General features: G+C 43.9%; 5 protein-coding genes across 10 annotated transcripts; 2 read left to right on the plus strand and 3 right to left on the minus strand.

Annotated features, from left to right (window-relative positions):
• The first annotated feature begins 1,843 nt into the window (after positions 1-1,843).
• On the plus strand, positions 1,844-3,183 carry LOC122614373 (aldo-keto reductase family 1 member B1). Its single transcript, XM_043788946.1, has 2 exons — positions 1,844-1,955; positions 2,012-3,183. Exon 2 carries the CDS (start codon positions 2,025-2,027, stop codon positions 2,958-2,960), a length of 936 nt encoding a protein of 311 aa, XP_043644881.1. The 5' UTR covers positions 1,844-1,955; positions 2,012-2,024; the 3' UTR covers positions 2,961-3,183.
• A 373-nt stretch (positions 3,184-3,556) lies between these two features.
• On the plus strand, positions 3,557-4,468 carry LOC122614410 (CDGSH iron-sulfur domain-containing protein 3, mitochondrial). Its single transcript, XM_043788981.1, has 4 exons — positions 3,557-3,852; positions 3,915-4,059; positions 4,140-4,233; positions 4,288-4,468. The coding sequence occupies exons 1-4, from the start codon at positions 3,805-3,807 to the stop codon at positions 4,409-4,411; spliced, it is 411 nt and encodes a 136-aa protein (XP_043644916.1). The 5' UTR covers positions 3,557-3,804; the 3' UTR covers positions 4,412-4,468.
• A 263-nt stretch (positions 4,469-4,731) lies between these two features.
• Positions 4,732-11,454, minus strand: LOC122614384 (microtubule-associated protein RP/EB family member 1). Of its 5 annotated transcripts, none has more exons than XM_043788972.1 (8): positions 11,298-11,454; positions 8,135-8,287; positions 7,926-8,071; positions 7,416-7,692; positions 5,945-6,087; positions 5,808-5,890; positions 5,675-5,747; positions 4,732-5,606 (listed from the first exon to the last, which is right to left on the minus strand). In XM_043788972.1, exons 2-8 carry the CDS (start codon positions 8,253-8,255, stop codon positions 5,556-5,558), a joined length of 894 nt encoding a protein of 297 aa, XP_043644907.1. In that variant the 5' UTR covers positions 8,256-8,287; positions 11,298-11,454; the 3' UTR covers positions 4,732-5,555. The 5 variants fall into 5 exon arrangements, with proteins under 5 accessions (XP_043644907.1, XP_043644896.1, XP_043644892.1 ...); XM_043788961.1 differs by lacking the exon at positions 11,298-11,454 and adding an exon at positions 8,690-8,847 and having other exon boundaries at positions 5,945-6,084; XM_043788957.1 differs by lacking the exon at positions 11,298-11,454 and adding an exon at positions 8,690-8,847.
• Positions 11,455-11,767: 313 nt separating this feature from the next.
• LOC122621893 (probable methylcrotonoyl-CoA carboxylase beta chain, mitochondrial) lies at positions 11,768-14,665 on the minus strand. The gene is made up of 4 exons (XM_043799914.1): positions 14,443-14,665; positions 14,130-14,383; positions 12,598-13,478; positions 11,768-12,541 (listed from the first exon to the last, which is right to left on the minus strand). The coding sequence occupies exons 1-4, from the start codon at positions 14,566-14,568 to the stop codon at positions 12,066-12,068; spliced, it is 1,737 nt and encodes a 578-aa protein (XP_043655849.1). The 5' UTR covers positions 14,569-14,665; the 3' UTR covers positions 11,768-12,065.
• A 251-nt stretch (positions 14,666-14,916) lies between these two features.
• LOC122613144 (protein phtf) lies at positions 14,917-19,238 on the minus strand. Of its 2 annotated transcripts, XM_043787178.1 has the most exons (8): positions 18,984-19,238; positions 18,310-18,374; positions 18,107-18,246; positions 17,544-18,051; positions 16,557-17,494; positions 16,302-16,480; positions 15,887-16,243; positions 14,917-15,805 (listed from the first exon to the last, which is right to left on the minus strand). In XM_043787178.1, exons 2-8 carry the CDS (start codon positions 18,333-18,335, stop codon positions 15,320-15,322), a joined length of 2,634 nt encoding a protein of 877 aa, XP_043643113.1. In that variant the 5' UTR covers positions 18,336-18,374; positions 18,984-19,238; the 3' UTR covers positions 14,917-15,319. The 2 variants fall into 2 exon arrangements, with proteins under 2 accessions (XP_043643113.1, XP_043643122.1); XM_043787187.1 differs by lacking the exon at positions 18,984-19,238 and having other exon boundaries at positions 18,310-18,387.
• Between the last annotated feature and the right edge of the window lie 935 nt (positions 19,239-20,173).

The following is a 20,173-nucleotide window of genomic DNA, read 5'->3' on the forward strand; positions in this document are numbered from 1 at the left end:
CATTAATTACTTTATCTACACCATGTACTACGGAAACGGGTAGTATCTATTGTGTAGGCGTTTTAAACCCGACGCAACCTTACAATCCTTTGAGGAAATATTCGAAATAAGCCAACTCTTTGGTGCTAATGGCACAAGAAAAGTACATTTATCTATAAATGTTTATCAAGCGGATGCATTAATTTAGCCGTAGGACCCATTTTAGTGTTAAGAAATCGTTTCCCACAACGGAAACTCCCAAAGTGTCAAATCCAAAATGTTCCTACATTTTTAGTACTGCTATGTTGACATAATACCAACAAAACACCACCACTATTGTTATTGTTGTGCACTTTCAATAATACGATTTACATGCTATATAGTACATATATCAAATATGCAAGTACTCCAAAAGGGAAAATTTCAAATTTCACTTGTGATTCGATTTGACAATCTCAAAACTTAACTATACGAACTTTTGATTTTTCAAATATAGCCTAGGCACTTGCATAAATTCAACATCATTGGGTAACTCACGGATGCACCAAAAAGTTTATTCATGCTATACGTATATACCTCCGTTACCAAGATATAGCTAATGCCAATCAGTCGTAATCAGTCAGTAAATGTTTGAGCCGTAACTAGTTCTAACCACTTAATGTTCAAATCAATGTTTACATGTCTAACGCAAAACAATCTCGAAGTTTACTTACCTACCAAATAGTAAAGTAGAATAAATAGTTCGTAACTTGGGATGACGAGACGGCTCCCAGAGCTCACAGTAAGAAGACAACACCAACCACTTAGAAGTAATGAATCCATCGATTATGGTACAGGCGTGCATATGTGTAGCAGAAGCAGAAATATATTTGCCGTACTACCAGTTAGGCATTCAACCACCAAAAACCCATACCCCGAAGTGAGAATTGTGCAATGCAGAGCAGATATTTCAATAGCAACCCTAATTGTTAAACCCAAGCGTAACAATATATAACTTTGAATGTCTAACATTTTGAACTCAACTAATATTCGAATAAAGATTTATGTGTTAGCAGACTGCTACTTGTTTTTTATTCGTATTCAGGGGGCGAAAGATTAAAAACTATCACAATTTCATTTATCAGCTTTACTTCTCTTCATACGTTTGGGCAATATGGAATAGGAATTAGTTTTAGAAGTCAATCTGTTGTATCATCGGAATTTGTAATTTAATTTTGTAGGCATTTAATAAATCATTAATTTTTCTTCTATAAGGCTTAAAAACTAAAATTGAACTTAGAGTAATTTAAGTTCCTATGTTATAACCTTGCAAATGAGCAGCGACAAACTCTAAATGGAAAATTAAGTGTATTAATCTTAAATATTTATCTAACAGGCATCTTCCAACGAAGATGTTCACCTCTGCTCACTTTCCCACCAACGCTTCTGCCTTGAGTTTTTCTAAATTTCTTATAAAGCGCCCCTTACTTCGCTATTTTTTTATTTGGAGCTGGTCCATACTGTTTACATGATTTTATTTTATTCCAATATGACTTAAGGATCTGCTATGTATAATTCCCGCTTGCCGCTTGGCAACACTGCCGATCGTTACTCGATTCAATAATTGGGGAATATCTCACCAGCTTTGGCATACAACTAGAATTTAATGATTTTATAATGCATATAAATTCATCTATTTAAATTATAAACGATAAAATTACGCGTATTCTTCATGTAATATTCTTTTAAATCACGCTAGACGTTATTTCAAAATTCACAACCCGCATTGAGCTTTTGAAAAACGCAAGATCTAGTGAAAAAAGTCGAGATGGCAACGCTGGTTGGGAATATCCGCGCCTTGTCCGTGACGTCACCGAATGACACAGCAGCTGCTCGACCGCCGTGACAAAATCATCGAAACCGGCTGAGCGGGCCAACAGTTGTGCGCGAAGCTTTCGACGAGCTGGAACAGATAGAGATTGAATCGTGAGAAAGACGTAATCGCACTGGTTTAGACTTAGAAGCGTCCAATTTACACAGCGTTAATTATCAGCGCCAGCGACACGATGACCAATCTGGCTCCCACCATCCGGCTGAACAACGGGCGCGAGATGCCCATCCTGGGCCTGGGCACATGGAAGTCCTTCGAGTCGGACGCATACCACTCGACGCGCCACGCCCTTGACGTGGGCTACCGGCACCTGGACACCGCCTTTGTCTACGAGAACGAGGCAGAGGTGGGCCAGGCGATCTCCGAGAAGATCGCTGAGGGAGTGGTTATTCGAGAGGAGGTCTTTGTAACCACCAAGCTGGGCGGAATCCATCACGACACTGGACTGGTGGAGCGCGCCTGTCGCCTGAGCCTGAGCAATCTGGGTCTAGAGTACGTGGACCTCTATCTAATGCACATGCCGGTGGGCCAAAAGTTCCACAACGACAGCAACGTGCACGGAACCCTGGAGCTGACGGACGTGGACTACCTGGATACCTGGCGCGAAATGGAGAATCTGGTGGACCTCGGTCTGACGCGCAGCATCGGCCTGTCCAACTTTAACGCCGCCCAGACGGAGCGAGTGCTGGCGAACTGCCGCATCCGGCCGGTGGTGAACCAGGTGGAGTGCCACCCAGGCTTCCAGCAGCGCCAGCTTCGGGAACATGCCAAGCTCCACGGCCTGGTCATTTGCGCCTACTGCCCCCTGGCACGTCCCCAGCCCGCTCGACAGTGGCCGCCTTTCCTCTACGACGAGCATGCCCAGAATCTGGCCAAGAAATACGGCCGGACCACGGCCCAGATCTGCCTGCGTTATCTAGTCCAGCTGGGCGTGGTACCACTGCCCAAATCATCGAACAGAGCCCGAATCGAGGAGAACTTTCGTGTCTTCGACTTTGAGCTGAGTCCAGAGGACGTTTCCGGCATGGAGCAGTATCACACCGGGCAGCGCACGGTGCCCTTCTCGGGAATGTCGGGGCATAAGTACTACCCGTTCCACGATGAGTTTTAGCCAAGCTCAGGGGTGTCCCAGAAATCTCGGTTTCCGCGTTATTGGTTTGGAATGCAAATGAAAAGTCTGGTATTCCATGTAGCGTTTTTTAAAGTGTTTTACGCAATGTTAAAGAGGTTTTCGGTAAACCGATGCATTCATTTCCCTTAATATTTTATTGGAAGAGGCTCGTAAGACACCCCGCATATGTAGTATTTGTATAAATAAAGTATATTACGTAGAAGATCTCGAGGCAGTCGAGCTAATCAGTTTGTCTAACGGGGCCGCTTGATAAATCGTGTTATCTGGGAGAATTCGGCGTGTGCACCCGCCGGTCGGAATTTAGAATTCTAAGTCAAGTATGGGGCACAATACGAGCTTTCATTCAGATGAATGTCTGTGATAGGCCGCTAAAATACCTGTAAACGAAAAGAGACATTTCTGGGTGCATCGGAATCATATCTCCGCTTATCAGTTGAACAGATTCTGGAATTGTGAAATCAAATTTCAAATTGGCGACCTTGGGCAGCGATAACGGCAGATAGAGCATCGAGAGGTGTTACTCCTGTAGGCATTTAGCCGGAACGTTTAACAGCACTGTGCATTTAGCTTGGGCGGTCTGGCAGCACTAGCCAGTTTCCACATCATCAATTTAATTTCTTTTTTTGCTACCAGAATGACATATCCAGTCAACATTTAGGTGTACATTAAAGCAGTAACTATCAATACTCCCGAAGAGCCCATTTTAACCTGGTAAAAATAATAGTGTGACCATGCGACATCATACCACCGATGACAACATATCGATACTTTTGACCGTGCAATTATCAGCTTAAATAAATAACCAAAATAAATCAGCGTTAACATGTCATTGATACTACGGCGAAACAAGGGGGCGTTTTGGTTGCTCAAGGTAAGCTTCTCATAACTTTGGGAAAAAAAACCTTTGGTTTTTATGGCACTACTTCCGTGCAGGCCTGCTACAGTTCCAGCGCAAAACCGGGGGACTCAGCCAACACAATTCCCAAGAACTTGCTCGAGGATAAGCAAACTGCCGTTCTGCAAAAGGAGAACGGAGCGATCTTCGACAAGCGACCCTTCAAGATCCACCTGGAAAAAGGTACTATTCCGAAATCCCAGCAAACCGGTGCCTAGAAAACAAGTACATATTTACATAACCACAACTCGCGATCCCAACAGATAAAACTTACAGCTGGTGCCTGTGCGGCAAGTCCAAGTCTCAGCCCCTCTGCGATGGAATGCATAAGAACGAGTTCCTGAAGATCAAGCAGAGGTAGGTGCTTGCGCTAGAGCTCTAGTACCGAAGTAGTACCGCTTTGTTTTCTAGGCCCATACGTTTCAAAGTGGAAAAGTCAGGAGACTACTGGCTCTGCAACTGCAAACAGACCACCCACAGACCCTTCTGCGACGGCACCCACAAGCAGCCACACATCCAGAGCGCCGTGAAATAGTTTAAGGATTCGTTGAGCCCGTGTGCGAAAATGAGAAATGCATTAATTTTGAATCAAGCAACACGTGTTTTTATTCTAGAATCTAGATTATAGATCGTAGGTGGTACACCCCACTGATGCTCCTAAATGGTGTGGTGTGCGAGCATAATCATACATATTTGTGTCTGTCGAAAACAGAGTTTGACTATTATGTGAGTGGGGTTGGTGTGTTAACAAATTATTTACAATGATTAGAGAAGACAAATGAAGGGTAGACAGTTTCCGCTTGGGGTAATTTATCCGTGCGTTGTGATTTGAAAGCCAGGAATCAAAAAGGTGTGTTTAGAAAATAGAAGGACGTTCACTTTTATTCAAACTTCAACGAGTTCTGCCTGTATTACACATAAATATAGAACTTAAAAAATTGAGAGCAAAAATCACTTATTTTATACAATTCTTTTGTTATGAAGCCAATTATTTAAAAATATAAATTGAAAGTACAAAATACCGTTTGCTGAACGTAATGTAAGATTAGACAAATTCGGCTCTTGTGATCCACTACATACAACACTCAAAACGACTAAAGTCATCTAGCAAAAAAGTTCAACTTATACAAAACGTATAAATGGGTTTAAAAGGATATAAATTGTAAACCATGTGATACAAAGGACGAAGCTAAATCATAGAAAATTTTTTAAGCTGAGCATTTTAAATTTTCTTGATTACAAGTTTGTGTAGCTTTCAAAAAATTTTGAAAAGGGTAATCTGGCTTTCTATTAGATAGTGAGATTTGGTTTCGTTTATTCCGCTAAAATACAAACAATTTATATATTAAATGGTTTATGATGTTATTCACACTCATCGGCAACAGCAGCAAAACTTTCTTGGGCACAATTTTGAATCGAAAAAAAAATCTCTTGAGCAGCGACGCTTTTGTATCAAATAAATGTTTGAAGAATAACTATTTAATTACGTGGCGCTCCTGTTGTCAGCCGCGGCTTAGGAAATCAAAAACTCTGCATTTGTTAGTCTTCTCGTTTTTGCTTAACGAATCCTTGGTTTCTGTCCAAATAATAAACTCTGTCCCCTTCATCATGCTTCTTGACTTATGTTTTGAATATGTATGCAGCAAATGAATTTAGTGGGTTTTCGTTCTTGGTTTAAATTAATACTCCTCGTCCTCTGGTGGTGCATCGTCAGGCGGCGCAAATCCATCCTGCAAATAGAAATTATAAGTCTAAGCGATTGCAGGGCCGTGAAAAAAAGAGTACAGACTTGTCCTACCTCAGTCGCATATAAGATGTCCAATATCTTTTGGATGATCGGATGCGCCTCGGCGTCATCGGCTTCTTGGCAACTAAAACAATAATAGGAAGTAGTAGTGTCCTTAGTTGAAAAAATTTGCTTCTATACTTACAGAATTTCAATATCCCGCAACTTGGAGAAGTAGAAGTCGCGCTCCTTTTCCAATCCCTCCAGGTTTATGCGCATATCCATGACCTGATCCTGAATATTAGTATCGGTTTTTTGCTTATTTTCTTGTTCTTGACCCACCTGGTTTGACATCTCTTCTATTTGCTGATTGTTGACTGAATTGCTCGCGTCGTTCTTCTTGACCGTGCCCGTGCTGTTGGCACCGGCGGTTATTCTGCTCACAGGGGCTGCGTTGTTCGTGCGTGGCAGCACCTTGGAGACTGCTTGAATGGGCAAAACGATCGAGGTTAGTATGCAAACATCCAGGCCGCAGATATAGAACCATAAGAAATCAACAAACGTGAAGCACAGACAGCATGTGTCTTCCTTTCGTGCTTTTGTGTGAGCTTGGATGATGTGCATTTAGTTTCTTAAGTTTTACAAAATCTACATGGGACCTTGGCATGCGATATGTACAATTGTCTGACCATGTGGATAATGCGTACGATAATGAAAGGAGAGATTGCGATAGGAAGATTCAATTGGGGTACCAAACCATAACAACATACTAGGCTTCACTGTAGACGTCGTTGCCGGGCGTGTCGTTGCCGTTGGGCCACGCCGATAGCTGCTGGACACGCCGCTGGCCGCCGTGCCGGGCAGCGACTTCCCCGCTCCCGATCCGAAGCCCATTGGGGCTCCCTCGCGCACCGCGCTGGCATCGTAGTCCCTGCCATCGTAATTGGCGTCGAAGAACTTTTTAAACCATTGCAAAAACTCGAAATTGTCTTGGAAGCGACCCTTGATTAATTTGTCAATGGGTATAATCTAAAAGTAAATGAGCGAGAAATATGCAGACAGGTGAGAGAGCGTGTGGTGAATCCAAATGCAATGGAAACAAAGAATAAACATACACACTATGAATTTGGGAAAACAGAACTCTTTGGCCAGCCAAAGCACCAGATAACAAGATGTGTATAAATTAAAACTTTGCAATGCTGCAGGGATACGGAATGATTTTAAATTAAATTTTACTCATAAGCACACGATTATACCAACTGCTGATTTAACCTCTAAGAACGTGTGATTGAAAATTAGAAAAAAAAAAACCCGGAAGAACACTGAGATCGTATGAGCAGACTTTATAGCAACTTCCACAGATATGATGTAAACATTTTTTTTAACCTTGTAGTACAGAATTCTTGTACACTAAAAATGGTAAACAAATTTGCAGTTGGAAATTTGATCACATTTGCCCAAGTATTAAACATTATAAGTGTGTGACTATTGTACATAGACATAAATATTTGGGTTTTTTCCATCACTGTACGGGGATGAAGAGAGTTAGTGCGTTGGATGTGGGACAACAACAGATCCTCCGACATGTGTGCTGTGTGCTTGGATGCGACTAAATGTGTGTGCGTTTTGTGTAGTACTTGGTGCTCCAGCAGCTCAAGGCCAATAGGGTTGGTAGTGTTTTATAGAGTGTTGTGCGGCATCCCAGTTGCCTGTTTCCGCTGCGTGCTTCACGTTCGTTCTCTTCGCAACTCAAATGAAATGGCAAACAAATGGCTCCTTCACTCCGGAGTTCGTGGCTTCGACAGAACCGTACCAGTTGAAGCGATGACCCGTGCTGGCATTCGTCCGCTACAAGCTGGAGGCTGCAATGGCCGCCGGTGCATCAGGTGGAGATCGTTGTTGCTGCTGCCCACGCCACTGCCTCCGTTGCTGCCGTGTCCGTTGCCATTGCCCAACTTGACTCCGCCACGCTGAGTCACGGGGTCGTACTCGCGACCGTCATAATTGGCGTCGAAGAATTTTTTAAACCATTGAAGAAACTCAAAGTTGTCTTGAAAGCGTCCCTTAATCAATTTATCAACTGGAATGATCTGTGGTTGTCGGTGTTTGCGTAGTCGTGAAGTTCATTTGTAACGGAAATCGTAGTTAGTTACAACATACTAGAGTTTATTGGTACAGTGGACATATGCTTATAGCGACGCTGTAAGCGCTTCCACTGTACCGTGCCCATTTCCACTCTTCATTCTTCGGATTGGGTGGATTTGTGTGTCAAAATAAAAAAAGGTTCGAAAAATACGAAAGTAATCTAAGCGAGCGGGCATACCTTATCCACGGACATCTTCTTGAAGCCCGCCTGCAAAATCTTGAAGTTCTGAATGTACTCGTGCTCCAGATTGGTACGAAATTTGACACGCTTTACGGGCACTGAATTGGGGAACAACATGTCCATGAACTGACAGTAAGCGGCACCTAAAATTGGAAGCGTAGGTTGATCGCACTGGGCACTTCGTAGACGAGTCAGTGGGCATTTACCTGTGCAGAGTTCCTCGATCTTTGAAAATTGCGACTGGAGGCAATCGTTAACCCAGGCTAGCATGTCGTGGCGCGAGAGATTCTCTGACGTCACATTTGTGGAGTAAACGTTAACAGCCATGATTTTGTTGTCCTCTGGTTTATTGAGCGGCACTGAAACGAAGATGCAAAAGGCTGGTTAGTTAGTAACTGCACAGTGGCGGCTCCACATGCAGTCCGTGTGGGAGTGCTACCGCCGTGAACAGCTCTTAATTGCGGCGAATTATAATTGTTTTGGCTCGGGGTGCATTGAAACGTGTCCCATGTGCGTGCTCAATATCAAGATCACGATAATCATCAGCAAAGCAAACGGCAACCGGGAACGCCAAATGATTGCTATTGGACATGTTACCGTTGCACACTCATTCCACGAATCTGCAGAATTTGTTCCTTTGAAAGTAGTTTGGCGGGTTGGCTCTGAACCGAACAGTCCGAGCTACAAATGGGCCTTTCCATACCAAAAGCTAATTATCTTACTTCCCGGAATGATCATAAAAATCTTCCCGATGCACTTACTATTTGTGTTTATCCGACGTTCCTCTGTAACAATCTTCTTTTTATAAATCTCAATGTGCAAAATTAAAACGAACTGCAAAAGTTACTTTTGTTTTCCTTTTATTTCGTTTTGCGCTCGTCTGTGACCTACTAGGACTAGTACAAACTATTGTAGCTTTGAAAACTTTAATGAACATCAACCTTCTCAAGGCCTGTTTTTTTAACTGTTATTTTTAAAAATGTATGTATGTAAAATGTATATTTAAAATCTCTTAGAATATAATGGCACGGCACTGCGACTGTTCGTAAAAACAAAGTTACACATATTTACTGCTTTTACTGGATTTCATGCCCCCAAACATACTTAGTCTCCAGTGCCCGCAATAAAAAAGTTTGCAGTATCTTTGTTTTCACGATATGGATAAATCCTTTAGAATCGCATGCAAAGTTATCCGGAACTTTAGAAGATAAATACTCCTCAGACCCATCTCGACACTTACGAGAGCATAAACGACGATCAAATGGCTGGCAAGTGGAAAGAAAATGCTCCGCGGATACTGGAACAGACGAACAATGAACTTGGACTGTTAGCTGCTACCATGCGTCGACGCTTCGATTCGTTGAGACGCGAGATGGAGATTACTCATGAACCGCGTCACTGGCATTATCAATGTCAGCCTGGCCAGCAGGAACATACAGAATGGGCAATCTAACGTGGGCCAGCTAGATAAAGAATTAGCCTGCATTTCGGAGCCGGCCTATAAATACATCGACTCCCATCGGCCGTGGGCCTTTCAGTGTTTACGTAAAACTACTACTCTCCACCTTTTCGCTGCGCAAGTGTACGGTGCATTGACCCGAAAGGGCGGAACTCTAATTCAAATGCGGAGCGATTTGCTGCTCGTTTATTGATTTAAGTGCCCCCTGCCAGAGAAGGCACAACAATAGCAGTGCCCCAAATACAAGTACACAGAGGAATACTGTTATCTATAAAGAAATCATATGCTTTCTTTACGATCTCAAGAAATTACGCATTCCAATTGCACACATTAAGTATATTTTTATCAGTCGCGTTTTGTCTTTGCTAATAGCGGATAAGACAATGAAATTCAATGCTTCAGTAAAATCTGAATTCGTACATTATAACTTTTTCTATGGAAAATTGTATTTCAAATCAAATCTTCATTTTGACTATAAAACCGTTTCGGTTGGTTAATTTCCTAGCATTTGGAATCTAAATAAAATATCACAGCTAGACAAAAGTGTATGAATGATCTGTTGCTTGCTTGTTAATTTTTTTCATGCAACTCTCTTAAATCAGTGACTTTTTAAAAAACCTCCTTTCCATAAATGCGAATGCTTACTTGCATCTCATAGGATGGGGAGAAAAAAAAATAGGAGTTGCTGTTTAGATTTATATTTCGAGCAGTCCATTTTCATGACAGTGCTATTGAGTCATATGCTTGATAACTCATTATATCCACGAAATTCGCTGATGTGTGACATTTTGATTCGAGACACTAAGGAATGGATGACCCAGCCGATGGTTTTTTGGCCAGTGTAGTTTGTTGCGGCTGTCAATAACTCAGTGTGCATGTGTGCGGGTGTGGGCGCGTGCAGCGGAAGTTGGAAGAAAACAGAAAAGAAGAGCGAAACAAGGAATTAGTGGCCAAGCCGAAGTTTTCCAATTCTATCCCAAATTCCCTAGTGTTAAAACAATCTGATCAGGGTGGAAGCGTGTGTCAACAACAATAAGCTGTTTGAGCAACAAATAAGCATTCCGATACTATGAGCGAAATCAGCCCGAGACTGTGGGTGAGCGTTTTTGAGTTGGAACCGAAAATAAAAATAAAGCGGCATTCTAGAAGAGCAACATCGGGAAGGCCAAAAAGCTGCGTCGGCGGGGCCCATTTCAATTAAGCCAATAAAAATAGTAACTTGAGCTAAATGAAAACAAAACAAGTCTGAGAATTGTTGGTAACTGCACAGTTCACACACACACGCACAATCTGAAGAAATGCGGGGGCTTGACAGATAAGCCATAGAAGAATGACGTCATCGAAACGGTGGCTTTAACCCAGAGAATATGGTTTTACCGATTTTCCAGACGTTGCGATCATCGGAAAAGGGGTAGGGGTGGGACACCATCCACGATTTACATATGTACACTGCACGGGAATTTTTGCGGAATCTTTTTTTTTGCGGCTGTGGCAAGCATACACGCAAGTACACACGCTTGCCGAGATGACAGTCAGTCACACTTGCATGAAACCAGGATGGGAAATTTTATTTTTGGAGGAGGAAACGAAGCAGCAGCAGACGACATTTAAATATACAATGCACACGTACGCACACAAGCGCACGCAGGCTCCGCGATGTACAGCTATTTGGCCCAAGTGTGCACTTGAAGTTGTCGACGGAGTTATTTTAAGTCGCCACATACCGATGAACTTTCTTTTCTGCTGACGCTACTTCTAGGTTTGCCATTTCTTTTTGTCTTTTTTTTTTTGCGAAAAAGTCGAGGAGCCGCACACTCACACACATACACGGAGAGATATACACCCATTGACTAATGCAGACGCAGAGGCCTATTTATCCGGTAAATCCTCCGATCCTCTGTTAAACTCACCTAATCAGTTGGTTGCTTTCCTTCGGCCGAGGGATAACTATATGGTTCCTGACTTTAAACAAAGAAATACTAAATCTATGACGACAGTCTTCTGCTAAACGAGCAAGCGCTAGGGATGTAAAATGTACACTGATGCATCGGCCGCCCAGCGCAGGTCCGCATGGAAGGCTATCGATAGTCGCTAGAGATGGACGATAGTGCTCGGTGCAGTATCCAGGGACTGTCAGTTATTTTTGAAAATGTTGATTAATCAACCGAACGTGTCGTTTTCAAAAAAAAGTGTAATGTCTATTTATACTTAGCATCACTAAAAGTGTAACACTGGAATAGGCAATATAGGCGGTTTTGTAAAATCACTGTTATGTTAATCTTACTGGTAGTATTCAAAAAAACATTCTAAATAATAATACAAGCAATTATTTTGATATCAATACCTTTTGCCAACATCTACCGTTATTTTAAAAATCATATTTTCAGAATATAATATTTTTTTTATTTTTCGTTTGCGTATTTGTTAAATCGCTGAAACATTTTGACATCAACAATAGTTCTTTTGCACAGGAAATAAAAAAATATATTAGCAAATTAAAAATTGGTTCATAAGCTTAAAACGATTTAACACGTCCGGTTCCTAATGAACACTCAATTGTACATTACATAGTTAATGATTGTCTTAACGCTAATAAATGCAATAGTTTCGAAATCAAGGCTGGCATTAAATGCCTGTAAATGCTCTTCAATTACATTTCTCTAGCATGCAAATTGGATTTACATGCGGAAGACTCCAAACTTGGTACTTTGACCGGCGTTGTTCAAGGCTGCTTTCAGGCTAAGGCCCAGGATCTGACGGGTGTTGGCCGGATCAATGATGCCGTCGTCCCACAGACGAGCCGTACTGTAGTAGGGCGAGCCCTCCGCCTCGAACATTTCCACAATGGGAGCCTTCAACTTCTGGGCTTCCTCCTCACTGAACTCCTTGCCAGCTCGCTTGCGTTGATCTTCGGTGATCTGAGCCATAACATTGGCTGCCTGAGTTCCGCCCATCACGGAGATGCGAGAATTTGGCCACATGTATAGGAAACGAGGCGAATAGGCCCGACCACACATGCCGTAATTCCCCGCTCCGTAGGATCCCCCGATTATCACCGTGAATTTAGGAACATTAGCGCAGGCGACTGCAGTGACCATCTTAGCTCCGTTTTTGGCAATACCATGGGCCTCTGCATCGCGCCCCACCATGAAACCTAAATAGATCGATAGTCAGATTAAAAACGTCTAGCCACTTCACATATCAACTCACCAGTAATGTTTTGCAGGAAAACGAGCGGTATCTTGCGCTGTGCGCACAACTGAATGAAGTGGGCGCCTTTAAGTGCGCTCTCCGAGAAAAGGACTCCATTGTTTCCGACTATTCCGACTGTGTGACCATATAGCTTGGCAAATCCGCACACCAAGGTCTCACCATATAGCTTCTTAAACTCCGTAAAGCGGCTTCCGTCGACGATGCGCGCAATCACGTCGCGGATGTCAAAGCTTTTGGTTAGATTAGGACCCACGATGCCGTACAGCTCTCGTGCGTCGTACCGCGGTTCTTCTATGGCAGACGGCGGTGTAGCATTCTGGAAATTGGCTTGACTTGAGTGCATCAGATGATCGTTGTACGAATTTGTGGCGGGCAAGTTTAAGTTGCTCACAATCTGCCGGGCTAGATACAAGGCGTGTTCGTCGTCCACGGCATAGTGGTCGGTGACCCCAGAAATCTTGCAGTGCAGGTCTGCTCCTCCCAGATCTTCTGCGGACACCTCCTCTCCAGTAGCCGCCTTCACCAGCGGCGGACCCGCTAGAAATATGGTGCCCTGCTTCTTAACAATGATGCTCTCATCGGCCATTGCTGGTACGTAAGCTCCTCCGGCCGTGCAGCTGCCCATAACTACGGCGATCTGAGGAATTCCCTGGGCCGACATGTTCGCCTGGTTATAGAAGATGCGTCCGAAGTGCAATTTGTCTGGAAAGACATCCGCCTGCCGCGGCAGGTTGGCGCCACCCGAGTCCACAAGGTAAATGCAGGGTAAGCGGTTTTCTTGAGCAATCTCTTGGGCGCGCAAATGCTTCTTAACGGTAATGGGATAGTAGCTTCCACCCTTCACAGTGGCGTCGTTGGCCACAACCAAACAATCGGTTCTATAATAAGAATTTCATATTATTTCTGATAATTTAAAATGATTCCGTACATTATGTATGAGTACCTATATTTCAACTTTATTCGCACAAACTAGGGATTTCGACCTTCATTCACTAGAAATTACGCACCCCTAATTTTTGATCAATGTAACGATGAGTTGCATGATCCTTACAGAGTATTATGTTCTGACTATAATAGATTCTATCCTATTATCTCTAATTCTGACTCTCTGCCGTTCTTAAAGCGATCCATACCAGTGGCGGACTAAGGACACTTGAGGCCCGGGGCGGGCTTAAGTCGGGGGCCCCCTCACCGTGTTGAAAAAATTTGTATTTCATTTTTTCAAATAATTAGGGGACCTTGGCGGGGCCCCCTTGATCGCGGGGACCGGGTCGGCCCGCCCTGATGGCCGTGGGACTCACACAAAAAAAAAAAATATCGACTCGGCTAGTGATCTCGATTTATAGTTTTCAACGACCCAATATATCCTTTTACTGTACGTATAAAATGTATTAAAAATTCTTGTGCCTAATGGGAGGTTATGGTTATGGCCGTTATTATGGCTCTTGGATTCTACAGACTAGATGTACTATGTGAGCGTTAAAAGTTATGATGCAGAACTTTGATCAACTTAGATTTAGTAGACCTACCCACAAATACGTCCCACTCCGGTGACGATTCCACCAGAATTGACCATCTCTTCGCCGTATAACCCGTGTCCGGCCAGAGCACTAAGTTCCAGGAAGGGCGATCCTTTATCCAGGAGCAGGTTAATACGTTCCCTGGCCAGGAGTTTTCCCCGTGAGGTGTGTCGTTCGATGGCCTTTTGGCCGCCACCATTAAGCACCTGGCTGGTGAAGTTCCGCAGCTCGTTTACCAACCTGGCCATCTCGCTGGCATTTTCCTAAACAATCATTGACTTAAGCAGGTGTGTAAACATAAATACAGCCTGTTTATATGCACCTTGTATTCGGCGGACTGCTTGTCTACCTCGCTGGGCAGGATATTGGCCTCTCCCACGTGGAACAGTTGCACCTGGTTGCGCATAACTCTCGAGCAGCTCCTGAACATCCCATTAAGCCGAATCATTTTTTGGGGGATGGGATTTAATGATAACTGATTGCGAAAATTAGCACGCTAGTGGAGGCTAAAGTTACGTCAGTTGTGGGCAGGCGGACTGATAACGATAACAGCAACAGCTGATCGATCGCTATAGAGTGAACTATCGATTACGCAGGGCAAACGAGCATAAGCGGCAATGCACATTAAGAAAAAATGATTCTCTATGATTTAGTTTTCAAAATTGCACTGAAAACGTTTAAGAAATATTAGCATCTGGAGTGATACCTGTCCAATCACGAACAACATTATAACTATTTTGTAGCATTCACTGCTATAGACAAGCAATTGGTATATATCAGTAAGAAAGACAAAACATATTATTTTAAACAAAATCTTTATTATAGTTTGCTAACTTTTTAAATTGCCACACTCTTGCTGAGACCGCCTTAGGAATTGAACTTGAGACTACAATAGGTGCACTAATTTTATGCCTAAAGTTCTATGAACTTTCATGCGATTCATTCCATTGCACAATTTGCATTAAAATTATTTGTGATTGTGCAGGTCGCCCTAGAAGGTAGGTAAATACTAATTTATATTGGTTTACGTAGTCGTTAGTGGGCTTGGTAACGCAGCTAAACAATCACTTGACAAGCATAAACATTGGCTCGCTTAAATTTATTAACTTAACAAATTTAGAGTGTAGTGTTAGATTTCTTTTAAAGCGTTTCGAAAAAGTTGTACTACAAAAATATGACGGGTCTGCGCCATGCATAGGTTACTTGATCTTGATTTTATGCAATTTCAACTTGAAGCCTAAAACTTCGCTAAGCACACCCGATAGGGCCGAGAGGATAACCACCTTAATGGTTGTGAATAGATATGGATTGGCACTGAGGCCAGAGATCTTGAATGGCGTTTCGAGTTCCTTTAGCAGATCGGCGGCCAGCTTAAGCACGCTGTTCGACACCATCAGCTCGTCCTTTTTCTTCGGCTTACGCTCAATCTGCAGATATAAGTTAATTTGCTCCGTAATCAGCACAGACACACTGCGGTACTTGTGCTGTATCTTCTGACCTAGGGTCATGTAGCGCAGTAGAAAGATGCCGATCGTAATGGACCAGACTAGCGCCTCCAAAGTAAGGTGTGTGTGCAGATGGACCGAATCCTTTAGCCACTCGACGCTGAGGAAGGCCAGCAACAGGAGGGTTACTATGAATGCGGCCGAAACGATAATATCCACCGATCGCTGGGGCCCGCGTTTCTATGGGGTATTGATATGTATTGACATTTATATGTATTATCTACACTTTGTTCAAGAAATACGTGGTTTTTGTAAATTTACCTTTAAATATGACCTCACGCTCAGCCAGGTCTTGATGTTACGCACCTTGTTCAAACGAAAGTGAGGAAGATTTGACTTTCTAGCCCTACGTGAAGAAGTGAGGTGGGAGAAGAGTTTGGCGTAAAGAAAGCGTTGTTTGAAGGTGCGTTCTGCAACGGCGAATATAATGAACAGTATAAGAGTCAAGCAAAGGCGTTGGACAAAGCCCAAAGCCAATACAGTACGCTCCCACTGGGTGTCGCCGAAGGCAAAGCCCAGAAGGGTGAAAAACGATGCCGATGACTTCTCCCACAGAAGCTGCGGCATGTTAAAGTAGCTTATCTCATTAGCCTTCTCTACATCGCTCCCGAGTGTGACCTGAGTACATTGAAAAGGTAATAAGTAATCTCCTATCAGAACCTTGGCGGTAACATACCTCGCAGAGTCGGCAGAAGATGGGAATCAATGTGAGCAGGAAAGAGAAGACCACGCCTATGTAGATGTAGTCGTTGGCTTCGCCCATTGAGTCGACGCGCTCAATTATGCAAGACGCGATCTCCAGCACGGAAAGCTGCGCTTTTTTTGCATCTCGCTGGTCCCAAATTGTACAGCTAACTTTATGTATTCAATAATATCGTGTGAACGAAGATGCAAGTAAGTTTAATCTTACGATGTAAACGGTAATACTTACTACGGTCTAGGCTGCTATGTGGATTTAGTATAGTGGTAGGGGTGATGTCCAGCTCTCCAGGATCTTCGTCGCTACAGGCCGTGTGCTTTAAACCACCGTCAGAGTGATCCAGATCAGAGGTGTAGCTGCAGTCTTCGCTATTTGTCGTCACCCCCATCCAGTCGTTGGCAGAGGTTGTGCACTCTTGGTTACAGGCCGAGGCGGGACTGGACATAAAGTCGGCATCATCGCACTCATCCGACTCGGCGCAACTCGTTGAGGATTCATTGCCGCGCGACTGGCTTTTCTTTTCGGTTGGAGAAACACTGGCTGTCACGCCGTTTGCTGTGTTTAATCGCAGACGCAGCTGACTGGTCTGGACAGGAACTGGTGGAGTCGCAACAGCCACCGCGTTTGGCAGAGGCGAATGGTTGTTGTCCTCTCCACTAGAGCTCTTTCCATTCAGACTCTCAAAGCCATCGTCCTCCCCTATGTTCCGGCGAGACTGGTAGGCTGGCTTGACGGAACACGCACTTTCTCCATCCGCCTTGGTACCCTCTTCTGCAACCTTTCTGCTAGAGGAAGGCTCTTCGCCGAGCTCGTAGGTAGCGTAGATCTGAATTGGCGTGTGCCAGTTGACGTTGCGTTTTTTGGGGCTTTCAGGAGCCGATCCCCCTGCCTTTCTGCTGAGATCGTAGCGTGCGTCTGCCAGAGGTTGCGGTAGCGGGCTGATTGCAGTTCTGGTCAAATAGGTCTCCTCGTTGCTGCATCGCCTGATAACAGAGGGCGAAGGCGTAGTCGACATGATGGGATCTGACATCGTGGGACTGGTAACATTGGGTGAAGGCAAGGGCGTGACCGGTCTAGGAAGCACTTCGATGGTGGCGGTTGTAGTTCTTCTGCTTGGATGTGATATGTTACTGCTGGCCTGAGACAAGTCAACCTCAACTTGCCGAACTCTAAAAAAAAGATTTTAATGTTTGTTTCTCAAAAGAGCTTTGTTCTTACCGCACAAACTTCTTGCGGCGTCGCACCCGGTGCTCCCGGGTTGCAGCCTTGTCGCTTAAGCAGCTTACAGATATGCGACGGAGCTTGTTCTTGCTACTTCCGCCAGAGCCGCTTGTGGCGGTGTTGGTGGCTACAATCTGCGAGTGGATAAGACTGATCACCAGGCTTAGGGCGCAAGGTATAAGCAGGGCGCTGAGGAGGTCGGCATGTTCCTCGTACTCCTTATCTGCATCCTTATCGGAGATATCTTCATCTGCCTCTGTCGGAAGCAGTGTTCCATTCGAAGGCTTTTCGTAGACAAGGGGCACTATACGACTGCTGTGGAGAACGTAGATAGCCCAGTTGGACAACTGTGTAAGGTAGAGGACCAGGATGAAGCCGAATGCGTTGGGCGTGGTCTGCTTGACCCACCACTGGGCATAAAGGGGCAGCAGTACATAGCGCAGAATGGCCAGGCGTATAACGGTGAGTAGGGACTGCTTTGGCTTGGCCTTGGGGAAGGTGGAACCTACAAAATAATTGTTTAATTGTTGGGACTATTTAAGGTGTCAGGTAAAACTCGCCTCGCACCAAGTCCACATCGATTAGCTCCGTCTTCAGCTTTGTGTTTTTTAAATTGACATTATTGAAGCCATCCAAGATCTTCTGTTCGACGGTCTTTTCCCATTCTTGCTTGTCATAGGTGCCGATTCTCTTCTGGTACCTACAAAAGTGCAAAAGCGAAGAATTTAATAGTAATGAGAGTAATGAAGCATTGTTCGCTTACCATGCAACTATTTCATCCAATTTCATAGTAATAATCACATAAAAGCCCTCGAAGTGTCGTGCAGCCTGCGAACGAACAAAGAAATCTTCAATTAGGCATTACAGCTGCAACGCGAAAGCTTCTAATTTACATCGGCCTGCGATAGCGAGGTGCCCGCTATCCGGATATAACTGGAGACTAAGCCCCACCAAACCCACGTCGGGAGTTCGCGGATGGGATTTTGCCCCACATACTACAAAGTCGGCGTCGAACAGCTGCTCTGCATAACGGGTTTCGCAGGCAGCCAGCCGATATCAGCTGATGGCTTTCACCTTCGCCTTGCCACAGCCACGGTCCCGCACCCTGGCAAGCCTACGCCCATAGCGCGAAAAGAACTGCCTCAGTATGAAGGGCCCCTTTGCCTTTCCCTTATATACCTCGACCGCCTTAAAAACCTAGAAAAGCGGACGGCAATTGGTCCAACAGCTGTTTATCGGGTGGGTGGGCGTCAATGTTTATGCACACACATGCGGAAGGGGCGCAGGTATACACACAAGCGCAAGCAATTGGATTTGGTATGCGGCCCCTTCAGCAATGCTGGGTTTAAGGTGAATTGGCCACAGCACCAGCATGGTGGCCCAATGGCGGAAGCAGCCGTGGTAAGAGCGGTTTTTATTCATGGATGGCGGGGTTACCTTTGTTTAAACCGCGTCTAAGATCAATTTTTGTCCACCCAAGCGCGAGTTTCTTCCGTTTCCGCTGAATGCATAGATTCCTCGGCCACTCTGGATCCCGTCGGGTATCTGATAATTTTGAATGCACTACACACGCCGAAAAAGCGTTTGCATTTGCATTGGGGCCGAAAATATTTGGTGCGCGACAGAACAAGCGTACCGTTTCTAACGAAAAACTAAAGTGTGTGCTCACATATTCGTAAATCTCGCTCGACTGCATATTATCGATAGGCACTGCCTGGACTGTCAGCTGGCCGATGGCAGCTATCGATAATTATTCAAATCCAATTGGCGGTGATATTGTTTGTTAAAAAGCTCATGAAAAAAACCATATTTGTCTTTATTTGTCCCACAAGAGGGACAAAAAAAAGGCACCACGTAACTAGATTTTGTAGCTCACATAACCAAAAAGATTTAAATTTTTCTGATTTGAAACTTTCCAAGTTTTATTGTAAAGATATGAAATAACAGAGGAAGAACAGGATATTTTGATACCAAAAATATAATTGTTGCCATATGTTGCCGCCGTGTAACCTTGTTTACCCGAAATCAATTCGAAATAATGGGCCTGGGTAGTTTGACTGAAACTCGAGGTCCCGGTTGAAAGCCAGGCGAAGTTACTCTACCTTAAGATGCAGCATTACAGATCCATCTGCGAATTCATCCGGTTTTAGCATTAGGTGGATCAGGCGTTCTTTAGAATTTGAACATTCTTGTAGTAATCAGTACAAAAAATCTAATATGAACGAAAGATCACTCCTAAATCCTCTCCCTTCCTTGTCGTATACAAAGTTTGGTAGACTTGTTGTTTTTTACAGAATAGTTGACTGCTAGAAGGAAACGTCTCCGACAGCGCAATGTTGTTTTAGAATATTGCCACGGCCATTTTATACATAGCCCACATACTACAAAAAAGTTGTCACGCCAACAATGTATAAATATGATCTGAGTAACGGGTATGTGATAGTCGTGTGAATTGACAATTTTCTCTCTTATTAAGGTTTAATTTATTAATGCGAACATTTATTTAATATTGCATTAATGTTGCAACATTTTTAAAGTAACATGGCACGATAAAACTAAAAGCAGTGGGTCAACCTGGCTTTGGCTGATTGATTTTGAAAGATTTAGTTACTGACAATATTTTGTCT

The sequence above is a fragment of the Drosophila teissieri genome, chromosome 2L (assembly GCF_016746235.2).
Source record: "Drosophila teissieri strain GT53w chromosome 2L, Prin_Dtei_1.1, whole genome shotgun sequence".
NCBI classification, from domain to species: domain Eukaryota; kingdom Metazoa; phylum Arthropoda; class Insecta; order Diptera; family Drosophilidae; genus Drosophila; species Drosophila teissieri.